Below are 16,033 nucleotides of genomic sequence, written 5' to 3'. Positions count from 1 at the left end.
AGGGAGGGGGGAGAAGGAGAGAGAGATGGGGAAGCAATGGGTGGTAAGGAAATGTGGGGAGGGGAGGGAGATGTAGCCCTGATGAGGTGAAATTGATAAGGTGGACTTATAGCTGGTAGGAGCGCAGAACACAATCTGGGAGGTGGGGATGGTTGAAGTTTCTTTGGGAGAGTATGTGATGGGTGTATAAGTGTAGGGTTGGTGAGATGTACTGGTGAAGGCGCAACAGCGTACGAGGATTGGAACATTGAAGGGAAACTACAGGATTATTGGAGTCGAGTTGCGGATGGTGTAGTTTGTTCGGAGGTGTTCAGTGTGTGAGGAGATGCGGGAATCTGGTGAGCTGGTAAAGGATCCTTTTGAGGGAAGGTAAGTGGATGCTGTAAGCAAGGTGGACTGCCCGGCGTCCTGGGATCTGGAGGGGCTTACAGAACTTGAGTGGGCGGATGTGTCGACATAGTCGATTTTCCTATTAATTTATTTTTTCAACCAAATCTGGATTAATCTATCAGTTGTCCAAGTAAATACAGTAACAATATCTAAGCAAATCCGGTGAACCTCCATGATAATTCTAGAGTAATGATTGCCATAATTTGTGTCCTCACCAACAGAACAAAGAAAAACGTTATCAATGGCCGAGGACACATTATTTTCACTGACGAGACGCACCACCTAATAGAGAAAGCATTAACTAGTAGCATTTCAGCATCTGCCGGCCTGCAACTCGTCATTCCCATCTGCTACAAGCCAAGAATACTGCGGGTACCTACGTCCGTCGGACCCAGTGAGAATGAGTAGGCCATGAGCCAGAGCTAATAGAGAGCATCATGACTGATACAGGGATTAGTGATCACAAGGTCGTTGTAGCTAGGCTCAATACCGTTTCTTCCAAATCCACCAGAAACCAACGCAAAATTATTTTATTTAAAAAAGCGGATAAAGTGTCACTAGAAGCCTTCCTAAGAGACAATCTCCATTCCTTCCGAACTGACTATGCAAATGTAGACGAAATGAGGCTCAAATTCAAAGATATAGTAGCAACAGCAATTGAGAGATTCATACCTCATAAATTGGTAAGAGATGGAACTGATCCCCAATGGTACACAAAACAGGTCCGAACGCTGTTGCACAGGCAACGGAAAAAGCATGCGAAGTTCAGAAGAACGCGAAATCCCGAAGATTGCCTAAAATTTACAGACGCGCGAAATTTGGCACGGACTTCAATGCGAGATGCCTTTAATAGGTTCCACAACGAAACATTATCTCGAAATGTAGAAAATCCGAAGAAATTCTGGTCGTATGTAAAGTACACAAGCGGCAAGATGCAGTCAATACCTTCGCTGCGCAGTGCCAATGATACTGTTACCGACGACTGTGCCGCTAAAGCGGAGTTATTGAACGCAGTTTTCCGAAATTCCTTCACCAGGGAAGACGAATGGAATATTCCAGAATTTGAAACACGAACAGCTGCTAGCATGAGTTTCTTAGAAGTAGATACCTTAGGGGTTGCGAAGCAACTCAAATCGCTTGATACGGCTAAGTCTTCAGGTCCAGATTGTATACCGATTAGGTTCCTTTCAGATTACGCTGATACAATAGATCCCTACTAAGCAATCAAATACAACCGCTCGCTCACCGATAGATCTGTACCTGCAGATTGGAAAATTGCGCAGGTCGCACCAGTGTTTAAGAAGGGTAGTAGGAGTAATCCATCGAACTACAGACCTATATCATTGACGTCGGTTTGCAGTAGGGTTTTGGAGCATATACTGTATTCAAACATTATGAATCACCTCGAAGGGGACGATCTATTGATACGTAATCAACATGGTTTCAGAAAACATCGTTCTTGTGCAACGCTGCTAGCTCTTTATTCGCACGAAGTAATGGCCGCTGTCGACAGGGGATCTCAAGTTGATTCCGTATTTCTAGATTTGCGGAAAGCTTTTGACACCGTTCCTCACAAGCGACTTCTAATCAAGCTGCGGGCCTACGGGGTATCGTCTCAGTTGTGCGACTGGATTCGTGATTTGCTGTCAGGAAGGACGCAGTTCGTAGTAATAGACGGCAAATCATCGAGTAAAACTGAAGTGATATCAGGTGTTCCCCAGGGAAGCGTCCTGGGACCTCTGCTGATCCTGATCTATATAAATGACCTGGGTGACAATCTGAGCAGTTCTCTTAGGTTGTTCGCAGATGATGCTGTAATTTACCGTCTAGTAAGGTCATCCGAAGACCAGTATCAGTTGCAAAGCGATCTGGAAAAGATAGCTGTACGGTGTGGCAGGTGGCAGTTGGCGCTAAATAACGAAAAGTGTGAGGTGATCCACATGAGTTCCAAAAGAAATCCGTTGGAATTCGATTACTTGATAAATAGTACAATTCTCAAGGCTGTCAAGTCAACTAAGTACTTGGGTGTTAAAATTACGAACAACTTCAGTTGGAAAGACCACACATATAATATTGTGGGGAAGGCGAGCCAAAGGTTGCGTTTCATTGGCAGGACACTTAGATGCAACAAGTCCACTAAAGAGACGTTTTTCGTCGCGCCGATATCTATTTACGAAATTTCAGTCACCAACTTTCTCTTCCGAATGCGAAAATATTTTGTTGAGCCCAACCTACATAGGTAGGAATGATCATCAAAATAAAATAAGAGAAATCAGAGCTCGAACAGAAAGGTTTAGGTGTTCGTTTTTCCCGCGCGCTGTTCGGGAGTGGAATGGTAGGGAGATAGTATGATTGTGGTTCGATGAACCCTCTGCCAAGCACTTAAATGTGAATTGCAGAGTAATCATGTAGATGTAGATGTAGATGGTCGGATATATCCGTCATGCCAACTTAGAAGCTTTATGGCTGGCGAGGCTGCAGTACTTACCACAAATTTCAGTGTTGCCCGGAAAGATGTCCGCACAGGGAGGGACGGTAAGTTCCGCAAGGCGGTCGGGTCCCTCGCGTGTCTCGTTGCGGTCGCGAGGAATCACCCGCAGCTCGTACGTAGTGTCGAAGGACAGGCCGTCCAGCCTGTACGACAGCCAGGCGCCGCCTCCTCTCTGATCCTCTGGGAGGTACAGCGGCTGTGGACAAGCCACGTTTCCCGTATCACAGCTACCTTGCTGCCTGTGGTGTGTGTACGGTAAGACCTTCCGTACACACACCATCACATTATTTAACTTATCACTCTAACGAAGTAGGCGAGTGTCAGCAATATGTCTCGTGGTCTTATCGTGGCGTGTTTATCTTCTGCCGTTAGGTCAGACGATAGAAATGCCACTTGCACGCTTAGAGTAGCAGATTGACGGTGACCAACTTTAAACAGAACTTGTTTAGTTTTCACACACATTTATTAAAATAATAACAAGCATAGACATTACGTAACTTGATTCTGGATGCTGTTTACAATTGACAATCTGAAGTTCCTGTGGTCTTGGTACGTTAATCTTATTCTCACATATCTCTGATACCTGACAAAAGTGTTTATACATTTATCTTCATGGCTATGTACAGGAATATGGTAATCTTATTAGGTGCAGACTGAAACTTGACATAGGCTGGTACAGACTAATGCAGACTGGTACAGACTGGTGCCGACAAATGCAGACTGACTAATCGGAGGTCTGTTCACTCGTTTAATACCTCGCGCATTCAGGTATCACTGCGCGAGTGTGATCTGCGAGGAGAAAAAGTTCTATGTTAGCAGCAATCTCATTGGCTGCATTACATATTAATACGCGGATCGGCGGAAGCAGAATTTGGTCCGTCTCTAAGGCAGTGCCATCTCGTAGTGCGGAGACGGACGAGCGCTGCGCCTGCGCTGTTGTGCTTAGCGAGGTGCGCTCTAGTGGGAAAGTTGTGTACGCGCTGACTACGCTGAACTATGTACACAACACTGCCCCTTACCAAACAAGTCAAAACCACCGCGGTAAGAAGCACATGAATACATCAGTACAGAGAATGCTTCGCTTCAGCTGTCGAGAATGAACGATATATTGACCACAATATGTTACGCGGCTAAAAAATCCTATTCTCAAGTAGTAAAAGTTAGAACTGCTGAGCTTCTGTGTTAATAAATTAACAGTAATCTCCAGAATTTTTAAGGTGGTGGTGGTTAGTGTTTAACGTCCCGTCGACAACGAGGTCATTAGAGACGGAGCGCAAGCTCGGGTTAGGGAAGGATTGGAAAGGAAATCGGCCGTGCCCTTTCAAAGGAACCATCTCGGCATTCGCCTGAAACGATTTAGGGAAATCACGGAAAACCTAAATCAGGATGGCCGGAGACGGGATTGAACCGTCGTCCTCCCGAATGCGAGTCCAGTGTGCTAACCACTGCGCCACCTCGCTCGGTGATTTTTTAAGGAATCGAACTCGCATGTATAAAACAGCTTCAAGTGCCAGATTACTGTACAAATGAGTTAATGTGTTAAATACACTCTAATATGAAAAAAAAACGACACACCACGAAGGAATTATTCAAACGGGACGGAAAACGGTAGATTTCATGTACATATAAATACAGACAAATGATTAAAATTTCAAAAAAGTTCAATGACTTGTTCAAGAGAAAGAGTTTCACAAATTGAGGAAGTCATTAATGCAATGGTCCACCTCTGGCCCTTATCAAGCGGCTGTTAGGCTTGGCGTTGATTGGCGTGCCAAATTCTGTCCTAATGACGTGTAATATCTTCAAAATCCCGAGATGGTTGGAGGATCCTGTCCATAATTCTCTAAACATTCTCAACTGGGGAGAGATCTGGCGACCTTGCTGACAAAGGTAAGGTTTGGCTACCACCGACAGGGGGAGGCCACGACGTTGACATCACGGATTTAGTTCAGGCATTGTACTCCTTTACTGGGCCATTAAAACAACATAATGTACAAGTAGAAAACACCGGCAGGGTAGCTCAGCGTGTCCGGTCAGAGAGCTGACTGGTCTCTGTAATAAAAAGAACCTGAGTGAGGGCATCAACGACAAACGTCAACGGATGTTGAACAAAATGAAAAAAAAAGTGGTTAACGTTCGCGCTCTGCGAGAGGGCCCTGGACGAGGCGACGGTTCGAATCTCGCTGAAACGTATCTTTTAATCTATATTTTTTCATCACTGCTCACAGTACTTAATTTGTACGACATTTGAGAGGTAATATAATGAAAAAAAAAAAACAGGCTCATTTTCATGAAGCTGTAGTGAATTTCATATGTTATTTGAATATTTAATATTTGTAATTAAATGTTCAAGGACGAGGGACAGGCTTTGGAAGCCCAAGCCAAACTTCGATAAATAATGATGTGAATGACGTTACTCACAATCCGTAATACAGCGTGTCACAAGAGTAGTCACAATAGCAGCGGACAATTACTCGTCAGATGTGCTCTCGACATCACACGTTGCAGGATGTTATTTGTCATACAGACATGGAAAACAACTTGACACTTCATGCAAATATACGTCGTTTTTTCATTATATTACCTCTCAATTGTCACATAAATTACATAATATGACCAGTGATGAAAACGATAGATTAATAATTACGTTTGAGCGGGAGTCGAACCGTCGCCTCATACACGTTCGTCTTACGAAGCTCGATCGCAAATCACTTGACCACCATAAACTCTAACGTGCGGCACCTACACACAGATACGTAAGCCACATAAGAAATGGGTAAAAGTTCTCTTGCGATAATCTACGAGGGTCACTCCAAAAGAAATGCACACTATTTTTTTAAATCCATCTTTTATTCTACATGTTTGAAAGTTTTATAGTGTGTAGATACATCCTTTATAAACAATATTTTCATTTCCCCACATAATTTCCATCCCTCTCAACTGTCTTACGCCACCTTGGAACCAGCGCCTGTATACCCGCACAGTAAAATTCTGGACCAACCTGTTGGAGCCACTGTTTGGCAGCGTGCACAAGGGAGTCATCATCTTCAAACCTTATTCCACGAAGAGAGTCTTCCAGTTTCCCAAGGAGATGATAGTCACATGGAGCCAGGTCAGAACTGTAAGGCGGGTGTTTCAGTGTTGTCCATCCGAGTTTTGTGATCGCTTCCATGGTTTTTTGGCTGACATGTGGCCGTGCATTGTCGTGCAACAGCAAAACAACCGGCTTTCGCCAATGTGGTCAGACATGACTCAGTCGAGCTTGAAGTTTCTTCAGTGTCATCACATATGCTTCAGAATTTATGGTGGTTCCACTTGGTATGATGTCCACAAGCAAGAGTCGTTCGGAATCGAAAAACACCGTAGCCATAACTTTTCCAGCAGAAGGGGTGGTTTTGAATTTTTTTTTTTTTTTTTTTTTTTTCCTTGGGTGAATTTGCATGATGCCACTCCATTGATTGCCTCTTCGTCTCTGGTGAAAAATGATGGAGCTATGTTTCATCACCTGTCACAATTATTCCAAGCAATTCATCTCCACCATTCTCGTACTGTTCCAAAAATTGTCTGCATGCCGTTTTTCTTGTTTCTTTGTGAGCCACTGTCAACATCCTGGGAACCCACCTGGCACAAACCTTTTTTAACGCCAACACTTTCAGTATTCTGCAAACACTTCCTTCCCATATCCCAACATAGCGCATAGCGCGACAATTCGGTCACTGTGATGCGTCTGTCAGCAGTCACCAATTCTTTAACTATCTGCACATTGTCTGGAGTGTGTGCAGTACGAGGCCTGCCATTGCGAGGGCAATCCTCAATATTGCCGTGCCCGCTTTCATCACGTAACCTGCTTGCCCACCGACTAACTGTACTGCGATCGAAGCAGCATCTCCATATACGTTTTTCAACCTCTTGTGGATGTTTCCCACTGTCTCGTTTTCACAGCACAGGAATTCTATGACAGCACGTTGCTTCTGACGAACGTCAAGTGTAGCAGTCATCTTGAAGACATTAGAAGACATGCTGTGACGGCGCCGCTCAAGGGAACAGGTTGAACTAAATTTGAAAACAAGCGGGAAGGATGTATCTACACAATGTAAAACATTCACACATGCAGAATGAAAACTGTATTTTTGCAAAAATTGTGTGCATTTCTTTTCGAGTTAGCCTCGTAGGAACTGCCAGGACAGTGCAATGTACTACTTGCACATTATGTTGTTTTAATGGCCTACTAAACGTAAAGAAAGTTCGAAGTAAATCTGTGATCCCAACGTCGTGGCTTCCCCCTATAAGGCAAGCAGTAGAACCTCTCGCCATGTGCTGAAATGTAAGCCCAAGATGGTTTGAAATGAAGAACAACAACACCGAGCATAGAATATCGTCGACGTATGTGAGGCAATACTGACCCTACGACTTATCTTAGAAGAAAGATTAACGAAAGGCAAACCTACGTTTCTACCATTTGTAGACTTTGAGAAAGCTTTTGACAATGTTGACTGGAATACTCTCTTTCAAATTCTGAAGGTGGCACGGGTAAAATACAGGGAGCGAAAGGCTATTAACAATTTGTACAGAAACCAGATGGCAGTTATAAGAGTTGGGGGGCATGAAAGGGAAGCAGTGGTTGGGAAGGGAGTCAGACAGGGTTGTAGCCTCTCCCCGATGCTATTCAATCTGTATATTGAACAAGCAGTAAAGGAAACAAAAGAAAAGTTCGGAGTAGGAATTAAAATCCACGGAGAAGATATAAAAACTTTAAGGTTCGCCGATGACATTGTAATTCTCTCAGAGGCAGCAAAGGACTTGCAAGAGCAGTTGAACGGAATGGACAGTATCTTGAAAGGAGGGTATAAGATGAACATCAACAAAAGCAAAACGAGGATAATGGAATGTAGTCGAATTAAGTCGGGTGATGCTGAGGGAATTAGATTAGGAAATGAGACACTTATAATAGTGAAGGAGTTTAGCTATTTGGGGAGCAAAATAACTGATGACGGTCGAAGCAGAGAGGATATAAAATGTAGACTGGCAATGGCAAGGAAAGCGTTTCTGAAGAAGATAAATTTGTTAACAACGAGTATTGATTTAAGTGTCAGGAAGTCGTTTCTGAAAGTATTTGTATGGAGTGTAGCCGTGTATGGAAGTGAAACGTGGACGATAACTAGTTTAGACAAGAAGAGAATAGAAGCTTTCGAAATGTGGTACTACAGAAGAATGCTGAAGATTAGATGGGTAGATCACATAACTAATGAGAAGGTATTGAATAGAATTGGGGAGAAGAGGAATTTGTGGCACAACTTGACAAGAAGAAGGGACCGGTTGGTAGGACATATTCTGAGGCATCAAGGGATCACCAATTTAGCATTGGAGGGCAGCGTGGAGGGTAAAAATCGTAGAGGGAGACCAAGAGATGAATACACTAAGCAGATTCAGAAGGATGTAGGTTGCAGTAGGTACTGGGAGATGAAGAAGCTTACACAGGATAGAGTAGCATGGAGAGTGAAGTGTCGGCAGAAGTGCCAACACCGTGTTGTTTGACGAAGCCGAAATGCACGCTATAAACTCACTCAGGCTGGCGTGAGGTCTGAAACAGGATACGTAATGAATGCTATAAAGAAAAGTACGTAGCTTCTGGAATACTTAACTTTAATCCATAATTGGTGAACATTGGTCTTGTTACTGTACATGCTTCATTAGATACATAGCAAAGGATAAATGGCGCCTTGCTAGGTCGTAGCAATTGACTTAGCTGAAGGCTATGCTAACTATCGTCTCGGCAAATGAGAGCGTAATTCTCAGTGAACCTTTCCTAGCAACGTCGGCTGTACAACTGGGGCGAGTGCTAGTAAGTCTCTCTAGACCTGCCGTGTGGCGGCGCTCGGTCTGCAATTACTGATAGTGGCGACACGCGGGTCCGACGTATACTAATGGACCGCGGCCGATTTAAAAGCTACCACCTAGCAAGTGTGGTGTCTGGCGGTGACACCACATTCCTCCCCCGCAAATCGGCGAACGGTTGTATTATAAGGCTTCCGCCCGCCGTGGGGAGGACCGCATGTTGACGTATGCGACGAGGTGGGGAGCCTAACAACAGGCGAGGCTGTGCCACCCGCACCCGGCCATTCGGTCCGAGGGGAGCTAGGAAACGCCTGAAAACCTAGTCCAGGGTGCACGCCAACATGCGGTGTATGCGCCCTAAGAAAGTCAGGAGGGGCCGAAGGGTCGACCTCCATCGAGTCGGAGCACCCGACTGGCGAAGACGACAGATGGTCCGGAGCGGGCAAGAGTTCCATGTCGGAGCACAGCTGGTCACGGGAAGCGATCGGCGGCGCGTGACCCAGGGAGGCGCTTGGCGGCTGCAGCGAAGCGTCCACTGCGGGCGGCGCCGGCGGGAGAACAGGCGGCGGCGGCGGCGCGTCGCCATGGGGCAAAATGGAAGGCAGCGTCGGTAACACCTGGGGAGAGTGCTAGTAAGTCTCTCTAGACCTGCCGTGTGGCGGCGCTCGGTCTGCAATTACTGACAGTGGCGACACGCGGGTCCGACGTATACTAATGGACCGCGGCCGATTTAAAAGCTACCACCTAGCAAGTGTGGTGTCTGGCGGTGACACCACAGAGAGCTTCATCAAACCAGTCTCAGGACTGAAGACCACAACAACAACAACAACAACAACATATCTGTGTTTTAAGAATGCCAAGGATGACAACCAAAGGGGTCCTGCTAGGAAAAGGAACGGCACCTCAGACCATCGCTACTGGTTGTCGGGCCGTATAGCGGGGAACAGTCAGGTTGGTATCCCGCCACTGTCTGTGGCATCTCCAGACACGTATTAGCTGGTTGCTGAGGCTCAGTTCGAAGAGGGACTCATCTCTGAGGACAAGTCTACTCCAGTCAATGAGATTCCAGGCCGAAGACGTGTCTGGAGCCGCCCCGAGCAGCAGTGGCATACCAGATCCCAACCTGACTGTCGCCCGCCATACAGTCTGACAGCCAGGAAAGATGGTCTGGACCCCTTTGGTTGTCATCCTCGGCACGCTTAAAGCACGGCGGTACGTTGACGACATTGTGCGCTCCGTCTTGTCGCCTTTTATGGCAAGCCATCCTGGGCTTACGGTTCAGCAAGATAATGCCCACGCGTACATGGCGATAGTTTCTACTGCTTCTATTCGTGCTTGCCAAACCCTGCCATGACCAGCAAGGTCGCCGGGTGCCTCCCCAATTGAGAACATTTGTTGCAATCAGCTCGGGATGTTGACGGTCTAACACGCAGATTGGACAGAATTGGGCACTGTATCGCTCAGGAGGGCATCCAACAACTCTATCAATCAATAACAAGCCCAATAACTGCTTGCATAAGGGCCAGAGGTGGAACAACACGTTATTGACTTGCTCAATTTGTGAAGCTCTTTCTCTTGAATAAATCCCACAATTTTTCTGAAATTGTAATCATTGGGTTGTCTGCACACTGATTTCTACTGATTTCTGTCCAATTCGGATAATTCCTTCGAGGTGCGTCCTTTTTTCTTTTTTTCTTATGTAAGACTGCATTTCATGGGTTTTTATTTAAATGGTCATTTTAGTATATAAAGTTGCCACCCTTCCACCGTAAGACTTTTTTTTAAAATCAAGTTACACCTTCGGTGGCAAGTTAATCTTTTAATGTTAGTGTTTTGTACCATTTCCATCCCTCCTACGGGGTGCATAGTTTATGTGCTTGTGTGAGTTGTTACAATTTTTAGTTTAAAGTAATCTGATGTGTTGCAGATTTGCACCAGTGTAGTCCTTCAGAAGTTGTTGTGAGCGGTCGTGACTACGGCCGTGTCAAAAGCGAGTGGCAAGGTTCTCAGCCCGAAAGCTCATACAGTCAAAATTTGTTCTTTGTGCCTCTGAATAAATTGTAACTTGATATTTAGAGGGTGCTTTCTGATTATAATTTTAAATTTGTTTAAAAAAAGGCTTTTAGGAATAAAATTTCCATTTGTTGAAAGAAATTTGATTTGTTTTCATCAGTTACCCACTGGCAACTACTTCCACGCTCACATAGTGTGATTAAATGTGTTAATGTTCTTGATGAATTGCTAGCAAATAAAGCAAATTCTTAAAAAAAGGGTTTTGAAAGTAAATTCACGGTTCACATGTAAGCAATAAACAGTTAAGAAAAAGTTTGAAGTTGGAAGTAACTAAGTGCTCTAATTACGGAACAAAAGCTAGTTTTTCAGGCATCTGATTGTTTTCGACGTTGTATCCCCTGAACTGTGTATTGTAAAATGATACAATTTTGCAGGTGCGTTCAGTGATATATGTGGATGCTGCCTGTAAATTGTGTTGCGAATGGAGTTAGCAGTAAACAGCTATAAGGGGCAGTATCCACGAATGGAAAAAAGTAAGTAAACAGTTTATTACTTCAAAAGCAATCGACGTAACAGTTAATACATTCATTCTGTCTTCATGGAAAACTGTTTGCTACGAACCATGATTGTACTGAGCCGTGCACGTATTCATTCGGAGAAAATCGACGGCCACGAAGTCTTTCTCCAGGGCCCCAAAAATATGGAAATGGCACGGGGAGGTAACGGGATTGTTCGGGCGATGCGTATGGCCTTCCGTGCGTAGTCGAAACAACGTTAGGAACATGTGAGCGGGCGTTATCCTACAACACAATGATGCCGTTTTTAAGATTCCTGGGCGTCTGGATTTGAAGGTGCACGTTAATTTTTGTAAAGTGCCCACGTACCACTATGCATTAATGGTGGTGCCGTGTTCCAGGAAGTGAATGAGTAACGGGTCCTTGCAGCCAAAGAGAAAGGTTATCATGACTTTCTCGGAGCTGGCATGCCAGTTGTTTCAACTACGCTGCAGTAGTTCGGCTGAGAAGCTCTTACACACTCTTCATACAGCCACATCACTTCCCTAGCGATTTCCGTATTTTTGGTGTCCTGAAAAAAGGCGTTCGTCCCGTTAGACACGTACCTGCAACTCAGATTGTGAACCGTGAACTATGAGCTGGGCTATTCAATATATAGTACGAGTAATATAGATACTGCGGTGGCATTGTGTAATGGCTTTCTAATAAACCAAAGTGAAAGTGGCCCGAAAAACGAGTTTGGAGCAAGTATGCAACAAATTACTGACTTATCTCACCCTGAAATATTTTCAGGAACCTAATTCTTCACTATTTTAATTATTACTACTTTCTGGTACAATATTTCTTCGTCCTTAGGGAAATTAATCATTCTCACCTGTAAGTGTACCAGTATCGTTACATATAATGATACCGTTACATATAATGATACGAAAGCAACATGTAACACCGCAGTAATAGAAGTGCGCAGCAACATACTTTTCCTATATCAGTAGTGTGGTGTAGATTCATAAGTTTTTCACGAGTTCTGCTTCGAAGAAAACAAATCACTTGCAACTTGTGTTAAAGCAAAGTCGCTGGGAGCCTACTCTACTACAATTAGAATGGAAATTAATGACGAGATGCCAGCCGATACTGGCCAGGGTTCTTTTATGGCACTGCATACATGCCAAAACATCCCGCCACTCATGATGCAATCTCCTCCAAGAGTGCTAACTACAGATCAGCATAAATTGGGTACCACCGAAATATGCCGCCATTTCACTGCCCTTGGACGAAGGTGGAACATCAGTGTGTGTATGTGATATCTTATGGGACTTAACTGCTAAGGTCATCAGTCCCTAAGCTTACACACTACTTAACCTAAATTAGCCTAAGGACAAACACAGACACCCATGCCCGAGGGAGGACTCGAACCTTCGCCACGACCAGCCGCAGAGTCTATGACTGCAGCGCCTAAGACCGCTCGGTTAATCCCGCGCCCGAACATCAGTTGTCATATACATTAGTCCCGTCTCAGTCTTATATAAACAACGTCCAGCGACCAAAGTCAAGGCGACCATCACAATACGTACCGACTCCTGACACAAATGTACCAAAGAAGCCGAAACATAGTGAAACGCTTAGTTGTAATGTCGTAGTGGACGTAGATATGGTAGATGCAGATCACATTGTAGAAGCTATATACATAGTACTTGTGTATTAGTTCAGTAGAAATAAATTCCAATGAGCAACCTGCTCCCAAAAAGTTTGGTTGTCCTACGCGCCACGGTTGTAACTCCTGCAGGAAGTAAAATGTTTCCTAGCATCAGGAAACATGCTAGCAAAGATAACACATATCATGCTCATATGTTGCCTTTGTAGAGGGAGAAAATGGTAATGTGGGAGAGCTACATCCAATGATCCTACGAAGAATGTTATTTAAAGAAAGTAACAATTTACAACTTGAAATTATTAATATTTCAGCTAGCGGTAGAAGCAGATAAAAAACTGACACGAAAACTACGTAGTTACCAGACAGATTAAGAATTTTGATGACTTTTGGCAAAAAAGTGTGGAGGCTTACTTTCATAGTTTTCTCACGGAGGCCAGGAGTTAATTCGCCATCTTGGTACAGCATTATCTAAAGAAGATACCCTTGCAGAAATAACTGCATGGGGGCCGAACCGCACAATTATCCTGGGTTGGGTGTGGGGCGGCGGTGAGGTGGGTGGACCGCTGTGGCCTGTTGTGGGGTTGTGAACCACTGAGGGCTACGGCGAGACGAAGCCTCTCCGTCGTTTCTAGGTTCCAGGTTCAATACACACTACACACAACCGTTTTGAAGCAAGAGCCCCCAACTTGGTGTTAACCAGAGCCCACTAGAGCTATCGCGCAGCTAGTGCACAAAAACATTTTCTGAAACAACAAAATGTAGAAAATGTCACTGCGTACAAGAAGACAACAGCGAGAGTTCAAAGAAAGTCAAGAGAACGTAGAAAGAACAGCAGGAAAAAATATTGTGAATCCTTAAATAGAGAAGGGGCATTCAATAAGTAATGCAAGACATTTTCTTCTCGGCCACTTTCAGTTAGAAAAATGCACATTTTGTTGTGGTACATCGAGGAATATTCACGCTTCGGCTCCTATAGTTTTATGGTATTCTGATACATGGTGGCGGTATACGAAGTTTTCGAAATGGCGTCTGTAACAAATATGCGTTCCAAGCAGAGAACTGTCTTTTGTCGGAAAACCAGAACATCTGTGCTGGTCCTATGCATTTTCTATTTGGAACAGTTCTGGGGATTTTGCTGGTCAGGGGAATACCTCAACGTCACGACAACAATTCATAAGAATACGTGTTATGTGTGGACGAGCACTCTCCTGTTGAAAACTGGCGCCACGATACTGTTGACACGTGAAGATGCAGGATGTCTGAGACACACCGCTATGCTGTCCGAGTTCCCTAAAGTCACTACCAGCCGTGGCCTCAAGTCATACCCAGTGGCTTTCCTAACCATGGTGCCACGCGTAACATTACAGTCGCTCTCCAAAAAATTAGAAGAATAGTACATCTCCCTAGGTCGCCGCCATACTAGCTGACGATGGTCATTCGGGGACCGAAGCAATACAGAACCGCAATTCATCACTGAACACAATACGACGTCATTCATAAGCAATCCTTACTTTCTGGTCACTCGCCACTCCAGACGCAGCCGTTTGCGTTCTGGTGTTAACGGCAGGCTACGTCTGGGACGTAGTCCACCTGCTGCTTGTCTTCGACCAACGGTGGGGGGTTAGACAGAATGTTGCAGGGAGTATATCACTTGTTCTCGGATGGCAGGGGCAGATGTGAAGCGGTTGCGATGTGCTTGGTGCACATACGGCGATCCTCTCTCGTGATGGTCAGATGTGGTCTTGCGATGAGTTATACATGCCTTCACGTTCCCATACAATTCAACATCGGGCCACTGTCACAATCGAATGCCCCCCAGATCTGATATTGCACGATTCGTCCAGCCGGCCAAATGGAGACCCTTAACAAAGCCACTTTCAAACTCTGTCAGGTGTTGATAACGCTGCTTCACGCGAATATGTAGCACCTCCGAGCCCTTCACAGTGATCAGTCAACATTTGACGTATACCCTGTCAGTCTTGCTGATAACTCTAAACGCAAACGACATTAATGCACCCTGGTAGCCATTCTAACTGCCGAAGAGAATTGTAAGTCTTATCAATTACATTCTCTCCCTTGGTGTGTAAAAGTACGAAGTTACACTGACAGTAGACTAAATCTTCTGAATGCCAAGGGCGATTTACAACACAAGAAAGGTGCATGTACCACTGGAAGATGTCGACCATATAAACTGCATCTATCAAAATATTCAAGCGTGTTCTGTTCATCTTCAGGCGTTTATATATACAGAAAGTCGTCGCTCAAAAATAAAATGTATTAAACTAAAGTAACATAAAACTTTTTGCTTATTGTTCGCTGCAGGCGTGGCTGCTGGGGTGTTTGGAGGGGGGGGAGCAGTGATTGGCCAGAAAATGATGTCTAATGAGGTCATCTCCTGGCGTAGAGCTCTGTCTCGTTGTTTATTATGACTGTCACGACAGCCTTCGTAGGATGCAGATAGCTTTGCATCAATTGTTATTGCGCGAAAATGGTGCGATACACTTTTTTATTTGACAATTGTTCACTTACGATTTTGGCATCCCAAATCTTCGTTTGCATCATTGACACATGGCGGAGCTGTTATGAGACATTACACTATTGAACTATTTACACTGTAGCGCCGAAGAATCTGGTATAGCCGGCCGAAGTGGCCGTGCGGTTAAAGGCGCTGCAGTCTGGAACCGCAAGACCGCTACGGTCGCAGGTTCGAATCCTGCCTCGGGCATGGATGTTTGTGATGTCCTTAGGTTAGTTAGGTTTAACTAGTTCTAAGTTCTAGGGGACTAATGACCTCAGAAGTTGAGTCCCATAGTGCTCAGAGCCATTTGAACCATTTTTGAATCTGGTATAGGTGTGCGTATTCAAATACAGAGATATGTAAGCAGGCAGAATACGGCGCTGCGGTCGGCAACGCCTATATTGGACAAGTGTCTGGCGCAGTTGTTAGATCGGTTACCGCTGCTACAATGACAGGTTATCAGGATTTACGTGAGTTTGAACGTGGTGTTATAGTCGGCGCGCGAGCGATGGGACACAGCTTGTCCGAGGTAGCGATGGAGATTTTCCCGTACGACCATTCCGCGAGTGTACCGTGAATATCAAGAATCCAATAAAACATCAAATCTCCGACATCGCTGC

At 44.8% G+C, this 16,033-nt stretch overlaps 1 protein-coding gene across 5 annotated transcripts in view; it reads right to left on the bottom strand.

Annotated features, from left to right (window-relative positions):
• Positions 1–16,033, bottom strand: part of LOC126253248 (uncharacterized) — a 364,089-nt gene that overhangs the window by 168,415 nt on the left and 179,641 nt on the right. For all 5 annotated transcript variants that reach the window (XM_049954448.1, XM_049954447.1, XM_049954449.1 and 2 more), the window contains exon 7: positions 2,879–3,077. In XM_049954448.1, coding sequence (XP_049810405.1) covers positions 2,879–3,077 — 199 coding nt within the window. The remainder of the gene's footprint in view (positions 1–2,878; positions 3,078–16,033) is intronic.

This window comes from Schistocerca nitens, chromosome 4 (genome assembly GCF_023898315.1).
Source record: "Schistocerca nitens isolate TAMUIC-IGC-003100 chromosome 4, iqSchNite1.1, whole genome shotgun sequence".
Taxonomy (NCBI): Eukaryota; Metazoa; Arthropoda; class Insecta; order Orthoptera; family Acrididae; genus Schistocerca; species Schistocerca nitens.
This window is presented reverse-complemented; position numbering and strand designations above follow the sequence as displayed.